A 16,814-nucleotide genomic window follows, 5' to 3' on the forward strand; every position below is an offset into this window, starting at 1 on the left:
CACCCCTGAAAAATCTTATGTACAAGACCTAACAGAAGCATTTTCCTATCTAATTTCAACTTATTATAACCACCTCGCAGCGAAGCTTGGTGGGCATATAGCCCCACAAGGATAGCATGGAACCATTGTTTTTCGTTTTGATCCGTCGCCCCCCCCCCCCCCCCCTGCCGGACTGGACCCCCAGAAAGGAGGGTAGGGCCGACACAGTTTTCTGTGAATATCTCGAGAATTGTAGGGCCTAGGAGGACCACCTTTTTTTTGCATGTTGGTCTTAAGGGACCATGTCAACCCATCCCATAACCACTCATTTAATGTATAGCGCCACCTAGTTAAAAATGGGACACTGTACTGCAGGAGATGTTATCCTGCATGAATGTTAAATTGAGGTCCTGACTCACCATGGTTGTTAAAGATCCCATGGCACTTATCGCAAAGATAATTGATGATTTGCTTTATTTACGTACACATACTGTACATAAAGACACACACACACATGCAAACACACACACATAAACACACACACATAAAAACACACACACACAAAGACACAGAAACACACACACACACGCACATACATGCACACACACGACAGGCACAAACACGCACACAAACACATAAGCACACACACACACACACACACACACACAAAAAACACAAACAAAACATATATAAACAACCACACACTCTGCACACACTCAATTACAAACACAAAAAAAGTAACAAAGTAGGAACACAATTTCACAAGCGTGACTTATTTTTGTGGAAAAAATGTGCTGGACTTGGCGGCAGTCATATTTTGTACCGTTCTGCGGTACATCTAGTTTAAGTTAATGAGTTCATGACTTTAAGTTAGTAGTTCATGACTTTCTTTTTCACTATGGTATGAAAATAAAGGCACACAGTGGCTAAATCCTCTAGTCATTTTTCATCAACGGTAAGACAAGAGAATACACTAACTTTAGATAAAAAGAAACGTGTGTTGACATTTGTAAGTCAGAGAATGTCTATGGAAACTAGGTACTTTGTTGAAAATGGCTATATTTACAGTTAAAACAATGATTGACTTGGACTTGAGCACTGAATGACTCAAACTCGTACATTCAGACCATGCAGACTCGGAAATTGAGACGAGGACTCTACTTTTTTTTGGTAATGTCATTAGGCTATAATTGTAATATGGCATTAGAATATTATTTGGTGTATGGTTTTAATATCTAAATTATTTTTAATGACTTGGACTTGACTCGGACTTGAATACTGGAGACTCGAACCTGGACTTGGACTTTTTCAGGTTTCTAAACTTTTCTATTGTATGGCACGTTGGTCAACTGGTGTTGTTTTTAAAGTGCTTTATAAATAAACCTGACTTGACTTCCAAAAACATCATGACTAGCAACTGAACTATTAACAAAGTTACTCACAGTGTTTTAACAAAATGCATGAAAAGACAATGATAATGCGACAGACAGCATACAAGTAAAAAGTGTGTTTGGCCAGGTGTAAATTGCGGGAGGACAGGACCATAATGTTATCACGCTAGCAATAATATCTTAGTAGTAACCGAGGCAAAGCTATGTATTAATAATATTTGATGATCTAAATCAACATAAATTACATGCCCGCGTGGTTTTCACAGTATATTACATCTGAGTTACAGATGACAATTAAAATCAAGCTTCAAGTCATGACTATGGGTTGGCTAACTTCAAACTTCATTCATTTCTAAAGCAGTGTTACTTAGAACTGACAGCGTGGTACACATTAACAATGGTATTCCTATATTTTTCCTATGTAATTTGGTCAATTTTGGATTAAATCATAAGTCAAAGAGAGAAATTGACATTTACATCTCGCACATTATTGAGTATTAATTGCCCTCCAGTTTGCTCTTTTCACTGTCTGCTCACACAGTTTTTCACCTTTTTTCAGTCACAGGGGAACTTATGGAATATTTTGCCGCTTCCCAGTCTTTCACTGTAGCCAAACACGCAACAGTAGGGCAGTTTTTAAGTAATTCACGTTATTTTTTAAATCATTTATTATATGTTTACCATTATTCCATGCACATGTCAATAGGGATGTGATGAATGTTGGTAGCCAACATGGCGTCCACGAACCTTGTGACCACCTCGGAACCAATCGCATAATGGTTGCCGGCCTGACAGACAATATGATGAAAGCTAGTATGGGATATTTGTATATTATTGATATTGATTGGCCAACAAAACATTTCAAAGCCATGTTTTGAAATTAATAACAAACTCTTCCAGCCAATCTCTGATGAGATGCGTGTTCATGACAGTTTCAGTTGCATGGGAGAGAGAGGGAGGGAGGGGCGAGCTAGCTCTCTGTTTTGTTTGAAAGGTAAACAGAAGTGACATCACCCAACCGTGCTTAGAGAACCTTTAATTGACAGTATTACGTATTTGTTGGTTATTAAAATTGATAGTAGTTTTGTGACTTGCTTCTCTTACTTCACATTAAATTACCTCTGTGCATGCCTTGCCTTTTCTAAAGAATGTCTAAATCATGAAAGATAACATTAAAAATAGAAATATGAAGGCATGTTGTCTCCAGCAGGTGGCGGATGCAAGTCCTGTTCCAGTGGTTCTGTACAGTGTTCCAGCCAATACAGGGTTAGAGCTGCCTGTGGATGCAATCGTTTGCCTGTCTCAGCATCCAAACATTGTGGGACTTAAAGACAGTGGTGGAGATGTAAGTGAATGTTTTTTATTCTTTTCTCACATTGACATATTAACATTTCCTCCTAGTGACATGTCATATGGCAATATATAAATATTACATTGTCACATGACAATATATAAATAAACCTGACATGTGTGTGTCAGGGTTTTTAATGACCCACACCCACCCGACCCACACAAACACATGCCTATCTTTCACATTTCTTACCTCTTTTACAGTAAACTAAAAAATCTACACTCTTTGTGTAGTCTGTAATAGACCCCTACCGATATAGGATTTTGAAGGCTGATACCGATTTCGATATTTGAGTATTTCAAAAACCAACTAGAAATGTAATGCCAGAGGAATTACAATAGTGGATGGAAAGCTGATGGGTTAATATTGGTGGGGAGATTCCTGAAGAAAAAAAAACATTGAATCACTTAATCTTTAAGTTCATACAAACCTCAACAGAACTCAACTCCCTGCTCTACAAGATATCTATTCCAGAAGAGTACTCCTAAGAGCCCAAAAGATTCTGAAGGACTCTTCTCATCCTAACAATGGATTATTCCTACCGCTGAAATCAAGAAGACGCCTATGTAGTCACAAAGCCAGAACTGAGAGACTCAGGAGAAGTTTTTATCCCCAGGCCATCCGAACTCTGAACTCACACTATACTGACTTTGCACACATTCACTCCTCAGCACTCTCAAACATTTCCCAACTCTGAACTCACACTATACTGACTTTGCACTCATTCACTCCTCAGCACTCATGACCCCCCCCCCCCCCACACACACACACCCACACACACCTACAAGACTTTTAGCACTTTTACACTTTTACATCCCTCTCCCTATGCTACAGACCTTTTATTTATTTTCTTATTTCATCACACGTCAAAACACACACACACACACACACACACACACACACACACACACACACACACACACATATCTGACTTTCTCCAACTTTTGCACACTTTTTATTTATTATTTTTGATTTCTCCTCCATCTACCCATGTCCTTGATTGCCTAGCCTTTCTTCCCCCCCACCCCACCCCACCCCCATCCCCAACACACACACTTACATCATCACTGTCATCACTTCGCACACTGCCCCCCCCCCCCCCCACATACACAGCACATTGTCTTCAGGATCTTCTCCAACACACATCCTCTACATACTTACAGCACACTACACACACACTACACACACACACACACAGTCACTGCTCCACTCCCGCCCACACACACATCTTCACTGTCATCACTCACATACATTACATACAGTACTCTGCTTGCAATAGTAAGTCCCTGACCCCCCCCCCCCCCCCCCCCCCCCAACACACACACTTACATCATCACTGTCATCACTTCACATACATACAGCACACTGCTTGCTACAGTAAGCCTCCTCTACATACTTGCTGCACACTGCCCCCCCCCCCCCCCCCACATACACAGCACATTGTCTTCAGGATCTTCTCCAACACACATCCTCTACATACTTACAGCACACTGCCCCCACCTACCCACCTACACACTACACACACACACACACACACAGTCACTGCTCCACTCCCCTCCCGCCCACACACACATCTTCACTGTCATCACTCACATACATTACATACAGTACTCTGCTTGCAATAGTAAGTCCCTGCCCCCCCCCCCCCCCCCCCCCTACATACACAGCACATTATTTCATCAGGAAGCTTCTCCAACACACATCCCCAACATACTTACAGCACACTGCCCCCCCCCCCCCCTCAATACACAGCACATTGTCTCATGAGGAAGCTTCTCCAACACACATATTGCACACTGCCCTCTCCCCACATACACAGCACACTATCCCATCTCCCCTGTCATCCCCCCAACACACACACCAAGACCCCTGGCAGTTGGGTTAGCCCCTTGAGCCGTGGATCTGCCCAAGGTTTCTTCCTTGGTAAGGGAGTTTTTCCTTGCCCCTGTTGCTCTTGGGTGCTCCTTGTTGGTGCCCCCCACCCAATCCCAATCCTCCCTCACCTTTTTTATGCAGCCCTTGCCACTTAATCTACTAAACCCCTCTTCTACTGCACTTTTTACCCCCCCCATTAATGCACAAATAGGCTGACACCAGACATAATTTCACTGCATTTCTTACTTCCAGTAACTATATGCATGTGACAATAAACTTCCTTGTATCCTTGTATCCTTGTAACCCTCGTACCAAAAAACCTTGTGTGTCAGGCATTATTGAGATATCACACTCAAGGTGGGTTTGACCTTGTCATTTGACTTCATCATTAAGTCCATACAAATGTTTACACCAAATTTGAAGCATGTGCGTCAAGCCATTCTGAAGTTGTGACACAAGCACGAAAGCTGGCCTTTGGAAAATGTAGTTCAGAGAAAGCCTAATTGTATGCAATGCAAGACTACCTGCAAAATGGGGCTTTCAGTTGGTGTTGATGACTGCTCATTCTGCACCCATCTAACAATTAGTCATTGAATCTATGTTAAAATCAACATTACTTTGTCAACGTTAAAATCATTGAATCAACGTCGCACTGCAACATTTATTCTATATCACTTTTGCACCCTTCATTAATATTGAAGCAACATTGAAATTCTAACTACAGATCAACGGGATTTCAATAGTATTTCCACTAAAATGAATATTGAAATAATGTTGAAATCAGGGCTTTGAACCGATTTTTTTCCCCAATCGGTTCGTTCCGAACAGAAACGGAATTATAACGTTTCCGGTTATGAGTTCCACCAATAAATTGACGTTCCCGAACCGGTTAGAACAAAAAAATACTGTTCCCGGAACGGTTAATTTCGTTCCTGTCAGCTGTTTAATGTTATAGAATTATGTCACATCTTTCTCATCCAGCTTAAACCAAATGTAATAATTTTACAACCATTATTAAATAATAATAATATTATTAATAATAATAATAATAATTTAAAAGGCCTACAATTATTTCAAATGTGTAGTTTATTGTTAAAACAACAAATTCCAACCTGGCATTTTTAAACAAACAACAAAAAATCAAAGATTTGTGACTGACATTAGGCCTTACGAGAGTAGGCTAAATTGCCTAGGCTAAATTGCCACGATGCAGAAAATATGCCTAACAGCCAATAATAAATTTAAAAAAAAAGAAATCATGCAGTCACAAAAGCAGATTACTCCCCATATCTGACGTTAACCAAGAAAGACGGAAGTGCAAATGGGTCAGCCTACATTCCAAACTGTTTATTCAGGCGGATGAAAAGAATATCCTCCAGAATTTTGTCATTCAGGGACGACCTAAGCGGAGAAAGAATAAACTTCAAAGATGAAAATGCGCGCTCCACGCTGACTTGGGTCACGGGGAGCACTATGACGGACATTGCGAGTTTGTGCATATCTGCATTTGAAGCGGCCATGGACGCCCAATAACGAAGAACATTCTCGGTGCGCTTTAAACGCGCTTCTCTGCAATAGGCGTCTAACAACGATGCAATGGGAACTCGGCCCTTTTGTATGACAGTGGTTTGTCTTTCTTTAGCCACCAGCAGCTTCTCAATTTCATCATCTTCAGATGAAGATGATGAACGCTCAGCTACGCTGTCTGTGGGGGCGGCGGACAGGTTTTGGATCATGTCCCAAGTGCGGCACAGGTGTAATTTTGCCATGTCAGCCTGATTATCTGTCAAAAATAGCCTATACCTAGGGTCAACAAATAAAGCGGCCACAAATGCGTCATTTTCAAACAATGTATGTTGACGTGATTTCATGCACTGGACCAGTCATTTGGCAAAGGGGCTGTCCATTTTTTCGGTATCTAACACACACTTCAGCCACTGGCCGTAAAAATCACCTGCGGTAAGCTGTTCCGATTGGATGCATTTGGTTGTAATTTTCGCAGGTTTCAACACATTGACTATATTTGAAATGGCCTGCCACTGGGGTTCACTTACAGTTTTTTCTGAATGCTTAAACACATTTTTTGTAACTATGGCTTTTTTTGCAAAACTCTACACACAAATGGCAAAACCACTCACTGAGTTCACAAAACTAAAAGCACAAACACTGCTTTGCACTCAGTTTGTAATTTTGTAACACACACTTTGCACAACTGTAGGCACAATGGCTATTATTTACACTATTTTGCCAACTCTCTGGCACACTTTCTCATGTGAAAATTGTTTTAGATAATTAGTTCACTTTGCAATCAGCCTAAGCACTATAAATAAGCCACAGGTAATGTACAATGGGTACGAGCATGGAGTGAGCAGGCAGAGTGAGAAGAGAAAAAAACAGACAAAAAAACAGTCTACATGTGGGGATATTGTCATGTCAGGCCTGGATACGTCATTCCAGAATATATTTTTCCCAGTGCCTTGGACTAGGACATTGCATGTGATGTAGACAGAATTTTGAGAGAGACGACCCAATGTAGACTGATTTGTTTTGTCTCAGTGAAATGCTATTTTGTGTTTTGACTTGGAAAAACACACTTGTGTTTGTTTTGATGTGTGTAAATAAACACTAATACTTGAAGTTGGGATCCCTGTATGTTTACAGAACTATGACAAAAGTATGACCTCAAACTGACATAGTCTACCTTGTGCACAGAGAAAGCAAAAGCCAGATGTGTTTTTTATTCATACCATCAGTGTGTTGTTGGCATATTGTTTGCTTACTATTGTGATGGCTTGTGTTTACTGTTAGATACGAAAACACCATTTTTACGAAGGTGTGAAGAGTTAAGCAAGGTGTGTTAGCTTTTGCAAGAGAACTACAATGTTTTGCTGATTGGGTGAGAGGTTTTGCCATTTGTGTGTAGAGTTTTGCAAAAAAAGCCATAGTTACAAAAAATGTGCTTAAGCAATCAGAAAAAACTGTAAATGCAGCTCATTAACGGTAGGCGACATGTCATCACAAAACGATCTGAGCTCGCAAAGTCGTTCTAACATGTCGTGTGTGGAATGCCAGCGCGTGGGGCAGTCAACTATGGCCCTCCTGTGGCCCATTCTTTTAATAACGGGCACAACATTTGGAGTGCGCAACTTTTTAGCAACACGGCGTGCTTTACCAATGATGTTAGACACCCCCTTCTCTTTCAATGCATCATCTACTGCTAGTTGTAAAGTGTGTGCTGAACAACACACACTGCGCAAGATCTGCCCCTGAACAACAGAATCAATTTCAACATCAGGTTCTCTTCCCGTGTCGTCAGCTTCTGTGTCTGCATCAGTGTCCTCCTCATCATCATTGCCTGTCGCTTGCAGGTCGGACAATAGTTGCACTGCCTTTTGCATGTTGGCACCGTTGTCCGCAGTGAGTACACCTGCTTCAGACTGATTTTATACTCTTCCAACACCTCCTGTACCACAGAAGATATATAGGAGGCCGTATGTCTTTCGCACAGTTCTCGAACAGCCAACGTCCGTAACACAATGTTTTCTCCTTCTGCATATTGCACATTAATCCCCAAAACAGAGTGATCCCTGCAAGTGGCACTGTCGATTTTCAGCAGGATAAGCCTGCCACTAAGCTCGTCTATCAGTTTTCTCCTTTCGCTGTCAGCGAGTGTTGTGACCCTCTCACGAATGTTGGCTGAATTAATTGCGAAACCATTTCCAATTGCTTGTTGTAGTGGGTCAATTATTTTTCTAAAGCCAGTGTCTTCCATTAAGGAAAATGGTCTGCCGTTCACTGTGACCAGCTCCAAACACGCATCTACGAGGGCCTCCGATGTAATGGGTACATGGAGCAATTTTGGCTTCTTCACAGTAACCTCATCTAAAGTTCTTTGACTTGGGCCAGGTCTTTTTTGTGTGGTAGCAGTAGAATTCGAAGACTTCTTGAACAGGTCCGGGTGACGCCTTTGGATATGCCTCTGCAAGTTCCCCCCATGGTTACCCGCTATTTCGGCTCCACATCCCTCAACGTTGCACTTCGATTTGTTTGTTGCTGGGTCAAAGGAAAAATGTTGGCGATTTGGATTCTCAGTATGTCTTCCCATCTACACAAACAGAAAAGGTGCCACAAATGAGAAAGATAATCCGTTTAGTGTGTTACCAAGAATAGCTAGCTATCTGTGCATTAGGCAAACAGAGGTGTTGGCGCCATTTAGCCAAATGTTCGCTAGTCCATCATTAACGTGGATTCGACAAATATAGCTATTGATATTGTGTTTGGAATGAGCGTTTTAATTAACGATGGGTCGTAATTTACCTCTTTTTTAAGATGTGTAGTGGAGACACCGCTCTCTCTCCATTCAGTCAGCGAATGTGTGATGTGATGTCACACAGGAAGTGAACCTCAGCCGTCATGGTAACGTGCGCAGGAAAATAATTACTTTTTTTTTTTAGTTAATTAGGCAACGAAAACTTTGAGGAACGAAATAAAACCGGTATTAACCGGTTACCATTATTTTTAAATAAGTGTTCCTGTTCCAGAACATAAAAAATAATAACGTTTCCGGTTTCGTTTCTGTTCCCTGTAAAATACAAAAAAGTTCCCGGTTTTCGTTTTCGTTCCTTGAACCGGTTCAAAGCCCTGGTTGAAATTACAACCAAACTAAAGATCAACGTGATTTCAATGGTATTTCAATTGATATTAAACCTCAGTAAACCACTATTAGCCCAATCTGGCAAAATATTGGGAAATTCATATCCTGCTTTATCTACAGCCAGGATAAATTTGGCTAGGCCTAGATATGTCTTGTTTAGGCTACACAAGCTTGCATAAATAACCATTGACAACTTGTTATCAGTTAAGCAAGTGCTTTTATTCACTCTTCATCTAGAAATTCACATGTACTGTGTTTTCCTGCCATCCATAGCATCCATAGCAGTTGCAGTCAGCCTGATCCTCCTGTAGCAGAAGATAGAAGGGGGGGGGGGGGGCAGCTGTTAGATAAATATGTTCAACTGAACAACAAACTAACAGCTAAGCCTACAATCAAGTCATTTTACGCCACAACCTACCACTCATACAAACGTAGTTCAAAACGAAGGCTAAGTTTCAGCCAGTGATTGTTTGCCATTTCCCTCGTCAGGCCAGCTATCACTATGAAAGGCGGCTAGCTGGCAATTTGAGTGTGAAATGCTTAGCTACCGCCTCCACTGCACACAACCGCGAACCTAGAAACATTCCCGAGGTCTAGCTGGAAATCGCCCTAGGAAACCACAGGCAACCAGAAACCGAAAAATGCCCCAACCCCATGCTAATGTAACAGAGGTCGTCTCTCCCCTCCCTCAATCACTCTGCGTTGTGTATGAAAGGATGTACGCCACAACTGAATGGAATTTCACTTAATTGCTCTCTGATGCATGGAAAATACAATAAATGCAAATCAGACATGGAGCGAGCAAGCCGCGTCACAGCTCCTCTGCCTCATGACAGTCGCAAAAGAGCGACAAGAAAGAAACATACACTGTACATAATTAAACCATAACCATGGCATACCTGATGCATGGAAAATACAATAAATGCAAATCAGACACGGAGCGAGCAAGGCACGCCACAGCTCCTGCCAAACAAACCAGGTAAAAACCACAATTAAAATACAGTACACAAATGTTTACAATAGTTACAAACTTTGTTCAACTAAGCTATCAATAGCCTACTACCAACTTTGTCACCCACCCATGGCATGAGCAAGCACTCACAACAACTCTGATGGCAATTAGATAAAGAATGGATGAGATATAAGTTAATTTATTTTATTACAGTACCCCTAGAGGCCAAATACAGCAATTTCCATGCATATTCTCACAATCAAGTACCGAGTCCCTGTACCAAGTTTGGCTTTAGTACATCAAAGCGTTGCTGAGATATGAGCTAACTTACTGTTTTGCCGCACCCCCTATAGAGGCCAAACGATGCCATTTTCCTAGTGCGTCATCACAATCAGGTACCAAGTCCCTGTACCAAGTTTGGACTTTGTACATCAAACTGTTGCTGAGATACAAGCTCACTTCCTGTATTGCAGCGCCCCCTATAGAGGGCAAATGATGCCAATTTCCCAATGTGTCCCCACAATCTAGTACCAAGTCCCTGTACCAAGTTTGGACTTTGTACATCAAACCGTTGCTGAGATACAAGCTCACTTCCTGTATTGCAGCGCCCCCTATAGAGGCCAAATGATGCCAATTTCTTAGAGCGTCATCACAATCAGGTATCAAGTCCCTGTACCAAGTTTGGACTTTGTAAATCAAAGCGTTGCTGAGATACAAGCTCACTTCCTGTATTGCAGCGCCCCCTATAGACCGGTTTCAGGTCCCTAACAACCGTAGTTAAGAACGAACTCGGAGGACAAGCACCAGCGCATGGAAAGCAAGCTGGCTGAACTTGATATAAGATGAAGAATAAAAACATATTACCTAAATATTTCGGTGTAGCTGAGTCTGGGTTGTTTTCATCTAGAGGTGTAGCGGATTTACCTATGAAAAAGCAACAGATTTTATGGAAGGTAGGCTAAACATTTGGCCGGTCACTGTAAAGTTAGTTAGGCTTAGGTTAATGTTAACGGTAGGGCTTCGACTGCACAAACAATTAGTTTAGATTTAGATTAAAGTGAGAACTACCTACTCAAAGGCTACGTGATAGGGGTGGGCAATCATTTCCCCCTGAGGTCAGAGGATAATTACTTTGATAAAGTAGCCTATGCCACCGGACACACATAGAACGATTGACTGAAATACAATGCACAAAATGACAGGAAAATAGCCTATACACGACATAGCTAAACTAGGCACAGTATACCTTTTAGTAGGCCTATGCAATAACATCACTTGCAAGCCCATGTCTACTTTCTTAAAACAAACAACTCAAATGGAGGGTCAACTTTAACTTTAGGCTAGCTGCATCTTGTCATTTGCGTGAAATGTAGGCTATAGCCTCCGTTCTAATTGATCATATCGATAAGTCTCTGATTAAAATGATATGCTGAATATGAATATGATAAAACACTTTATTAACGTCACTACCCTATGTTAGCCTACATGATTTCAGTTTTTCCTCTTGAGCATGAAGATAACATTTGTGGCATAACTTCGTAGCTTAATAATGCCTGCTTCGTATCCAAATGTCTAGCACCTAGGCCTGCCTAGTTTATTGGCGTTTTAAACATTTTTAGCTTTGAACGGACACATCACAAAAACATAAGATGTCTCCTGTACCACACAGGGGAAATTCAGTCTGCTTTTCTCTGCCAAAAGTTAACAATTTTCAAGCACCTTGTGTCTTTCTTTCAATGTCTTGCTATATGGCTCTGGGTTTGCTTGTCCTCCAACGGTTGTTAGGGACCTGAAAGCGGTCTATACATGCCAAATGATACCAATTTCCTAGTGCATCATCACAATCAGTGAACAAGACCCCTTACCAAGTTTGGACTTCATACATCAAAGCCTTGCTGAGATGAGAGCTCACTTCAATTTCAATTTATTGTGCCTATAGAGTGCCAAAACATTACACATGTATCATGGCGCTTAACAGAGTGTAGACAATCAGAGAAAAAAAGAAAAGAAAGGAAGAAAAGAAAAGAAAAGAAGGCCCATGGGCAACAGGGGCAAGGAAAAACTCCCTAGAATTGGAGATACATATAGGAAGAAACCTCGAGCAGATCCACGACTCTGACGACCACGGGCCTGACCTATCTGCCTAGGGTCAAATACAGGACAGTAAGGTCTGTATACATGACAAATGCATATGATAGTCAGGTGTAGAGAATAGGACATGGTGTTTAAAGCCACCTGAGGTGGGATGATTACATATCTGGTATGATAATGCATTAATCCTAATTTAGTGACAGAATGTTCAAATAGTCCAGCATTGGAATTGTCCAGGGGAAAAGGAGTTGTCAAGGGGCATGTGGTGGGTCGGCAGTACGGGCCAGGAATCCGGGTAGGGGGACATTAATAGGGCAGTCAAAAAGATGGGACTTCAGGTGAGATGGGTGGCCAAGCAGACGGATGGCTGATGACTGGGGATGATATACCTCACAAGTGAGGTAAGGGGGAAGAAAGAGAGATGTAGAGTGGGTTAGTATTACTGAAAATCAAAATGGTTAATGTCAATAAGTAATCAGTGGCACTATGTTACAGTATACCATAGTGAGAATAGGCAAGAGAGGGAGAGTTGAGAGAGAGAGAGAAGGGGGGGGGGGGGGGGGGGGGGTTGTATGGCGTGGCACATGAAAAGTCCATGACAGCACTATGCTATAGCAGCATAACTAGGGCATGGTGAGGGGTAGTCGACACCAGCGCAGGTATGGATCAGTGACCACCATCACGCGCGTGACTGGGGTGCCAGTCACACAAGGACTCAGCAGGGTGGTCCATTCCATAATCCCTGAGGTGGGTGAAGTTCCACACCGCACCATACCTAACTATGGGAGGCAGTAAGAGGTATGTTTTAAGTCTAGACTTAAAAATAGGGAGGGTGTCTGCTAGTCGAATTGAGGAAGGGAGATTATGTAGAGTGATTGGGACAGTGTCCTGACTAATGGTATCGAATTTTGTTATGTTAACTCAAAGCGTCACCGAGATGTTAGTCCACTTCCTGTTTGGCGGCTTCGTCGCCCTATTTGATTGGCTGTCACGGGCAAACAAACTTGAAATTGAAAAATCTGGCAAGTATCGTGTGGCTCGGTCTGAAGATCATCTCTGCCAAGTTCCGTGAAAATCGGATGACATTTGTGACCGCTGAAACTTTTCGTAGAGTTTGGACTAAATCCAATATGGCTGAGGTCCGATATGGTGGAAAGTGGCGTAATAGGGGTCATTGAAACCGAAACCACAGCCTAGGCAGCAGGAAGCGCCGCGCCCTGGCCCCAGCCATGCAGGAGCAAAGCCGTGGGGCAAGCAGTCCTTCGCAGCAGGGAGGCGAAGGGAAACGCAAACGGCAGCCCTGACGCCTCTTTGGCTTCGGAGGAGGAGGAGGGCTGTTCACCTCTTCCCCTCAAACGAGGGAGGGAAGACCGCTCAATAATGTTTGTGAATGTTTGTACAAATGCTTGTGTAACAGAGGCACATGTTCAGGGGCCTCGCACAATGTACTCCCCCCAGCTAAAAGTAAAGAATCCCACACACGTTTCAAAACGAAACTCAGTCGGGAGTAGCTCTCGTCCCAGAGAGTCAAGCCCAAAGCTCGCCACAGGTTGGCGCGGGTTCCCCACACGCAAGCTCCCTTGCAGAAAAGTTAGCTCCGTTGGTGGAGGCCTGGCGCACATGCGCAGTAAACCCTTGGGTCTTGCAAACCGTCGCCAGGGGATACAGACTCCAGTTTGCTCGGAAACCACCTCCCTTCCGTGGCATTCGCCAATCAGAGTGGACACGGAACACGTTTTAGAGCAAGAAATTGCATCGCTGTTACGTAAGAGAGTGGTAAGAATCGTTCCACTCCACCAAAGTGCTCAGGGCTTTTTGATTCCCAAAAAAGGCAGCCAGCTACGGCCTATTTTGGATTTAAGGGGCTTAAACAGTGATCTCAGAAAATACAAATTCAAAATTGTAACAACTTTCTGTCACATTCTGTTAGGGTCGACTCGGGGATTGAACCCGGGTCGCCGGCTTGGCAGGCTGGCGTGCTACCGCTAGGCTACAGTTCAGGTGGTTTGAATAGACCCAAGTGCAGAGGTTCCAAACAAAAATGAAGTTCACTTTTTATTTTCCAAAGCTCAGAAGATCCACAAAACTCAGTAGGCTCAAAAAAGGCAGGTCAGAGGCATTCAGCAAGAAAAAAGAAACAAAAGATCCAGGATTAGAAAAAATGGCAAAAATGCTTGCTTAACACAAAAGGCTCTTCAAAAGTTCAATAGTCCAAAAAGTAAGAGTATAAAAGTCCAAACAGCAAAAGTCTCAAAAAACTCAAGAGGCACAAGTTCAATATAGCTCACCAGCAACGTAGACGTGAGGCTTAAAACAGGGCTTAAATAACCAGACTAATAGTTCACATGACAAACACAAATGGCCACAGGTGGTAGTGGAACAAAAATGGAGGGAAACATAATGAGAAGGCGGGGCAGGATCACATGATAGAGGATAAGGCACATGTCACATGAAAACAAACACACAATCAAAACAAGGGAAACTGACAGGTGTCCCACAGCGATCCCTAGTGGCCAGAAGAGCCATGGCACTTAACACATTTAACATGGAAGAATGATTGGCTCTGGCTTACTGGCATCTGAGTATTTATCCACCACACAGGAAATTTCTCAGATTTGCTTTTCAGAACATGTGTTACGAGTATCAGGTACTACCCTTTGGGTTAGCTCTCAGTCTGAGAACATTCTGCCTATGTGTGGAAGCAGCGTTAGCTCCACTCAGATTAAAAAAGTTATAAGAATATTGACGATTATATATAGACGATATAGACGATTGGCTGATACTAAGTCACTCTCATTCAAAAGTTGTGCGAGACACGACGACAGCACATAACCACGTTAGGTTTCACCATAAACCAAGCGAAAAGCAACCTAATCCCTTCACGTCAAACAACCTTCCTGGGTCTCCGGCTGAATTTGGTGACAATGACGGCAATGCTGTCAACAGACCGGATTGCCTCCTTCCAGCAATGTCTAACACATTTCACGTTGGGGGCATGGGTGTCGTTCAGACAGTGTTTACGCCTTCAAGGTCTGATGGCATCGGCTATACACGTATTGCCACTGGGGCTACTCAGAATGAGAGCGTTTTAGTGTTGAATAGGCGTTTGAATTGAATTGAAATTGAACCCACCATTACCATTACTCTGGCGAATGGAGAAATGTATTACCCACACCCCGAGAGGGTGGCGCTTTGGGCTTGGCCCGTGAGAGGTTAAACCTGGGCACTGCAGGGCTCCCTCCAAAGGTAGTAGCTACAATACAAAGTGCCAGAGCTCATTACACGAGGTCATTATATGATAGGAAATGGCGGGTGTTTAAGAAATGGTGCGAGGAGCAGCATCAGGTGTCTTTTCAATTCCCCGTAGGACAGGTGTTTTGTTTCCTTCAGGATTTGTTGGATGCCGGCAGGGCCTTCTCTACTATTAAAGTGTATGTGGGTGCGATAGCAGCATGTCATGTTGGCATGTTTTTTGAAAGGAGCCCGTCGGCTATGACCGGTTGCGAGGATGCTGGTGCCGTTCTGGGACCTAGGTGTGGTGCTGGAGGCTCTATCGCAGAGCCCGTTTGAACCGATTGAGTCTGTGGACATGAGAATTTTGTCCTTAAAGACAGCACTGTTGTTGGCGCTGCCGTCCGCTAAGCGGGTAAGTGATCTGCATGCACTGTCGGTAAACACAGCGTGTATGCAGTTTTCACCGGGTGGCGATAAGGTGTTTTTGCGGCCGAACCCAGCATGTGTGGGGTGAATTGTAAGACTTTAGAGTTTGCAGCATTAAGCTCAGCTGAGGCATCTTAGGCTGAGGATAGAAGGTTGCGAGCACTGTGTCCGGTGCGGGTACTCCGGGTGTATGTGGAGAGGACTAGGCCATGACATAAGGCTGACCAGCTCTTTGTGTCATGGGCATCATCACATAGAGGGTTACCTATATCTACTCAGCGCCTCTCACATTGGATTGTGGACGCTATAGGATTGGCTTATGAAAGGAGTGGCTTGCGGTCCCCGGTGGTGGCTCGTATGCACTCTACCAGGGGCATGGCTACATCTTGGGAGATTATGGCAGCTGCCTCTTGGGCTTCGCCAGACACCATTGTGAGATTTTACAGACTGGATGTGACTAGGCCGTCCGACCTCGCAGTCTGTTTTAACAGTGAATCCGGTAGGGTCTAATTAGCCCGGGAGAAAAAAAAAAGACAGACAGACAGTGTTGGATCTGGGTGATCTGTCTGTGGCAGAGCTGCTTCGGTGAGCGTCTGCAAGGCGGGAGTTGTCTATATCTCCCATATGTGAGATACCGAGCGAATATTTGAAAAATAACTTTTGTAACCCTGGTTCTTTGAGAATATGAGTGAGGTATCTCACCAGGCAGCCCGCCTTGCTGCGCACGAGAAGAGAGATGGTCACAGAATGAGGTGAGATGGACGTGCGCGCACAGATATAGTGGGGTGGAGCCCCAGCACGGTGCACGCCATTGGTCTGACATAGGCAAACGTGGTGTCATTGAAGTTTCTGTGATTGGGC

At 43.3% G+C, this 16,814-nt stretch overlaps 1 protein-coding gene across 1 annotated transcript in view; it reads left to right on the forward strand.

Moving 5' to 3' along the window:
* Positions 1 to 16,814, forward strand: part of hoga1 (4-hydroxy-2-oxoglutarate aldolase 1) — a 101,425-nt gene that overhangs the window by 67,853 nt on the left and 16,758 nt on the right. Inside the window, exon 5 of the mRNA XM_042056205.1 lies at positions 2,581 to 2,715. Within this exon, the coding sequence (XP_041912139.1) occupies positions 2,581 to 2,715 (135 nt within the window). The remainder of the gene's footprint in view (positions 1 to 2,580; positions 2,716 to 16,814) is intronic.

Source organism: Alosa sapidissima, chromosome 12, assembly GCF_018492685.1.
Source record: "Alosa sapidissima isolate fAloSap1 chromosome 12, fAloSap1.pri, whole genome shotgun sequence".
In the NCBI taxonomy this organism is placed as follows: Eukaryota; Metazoa; Chordata; class Actinopteri; order Clupeiformes; family Clupeidae; genus Alosa; species Alosa sapidissima.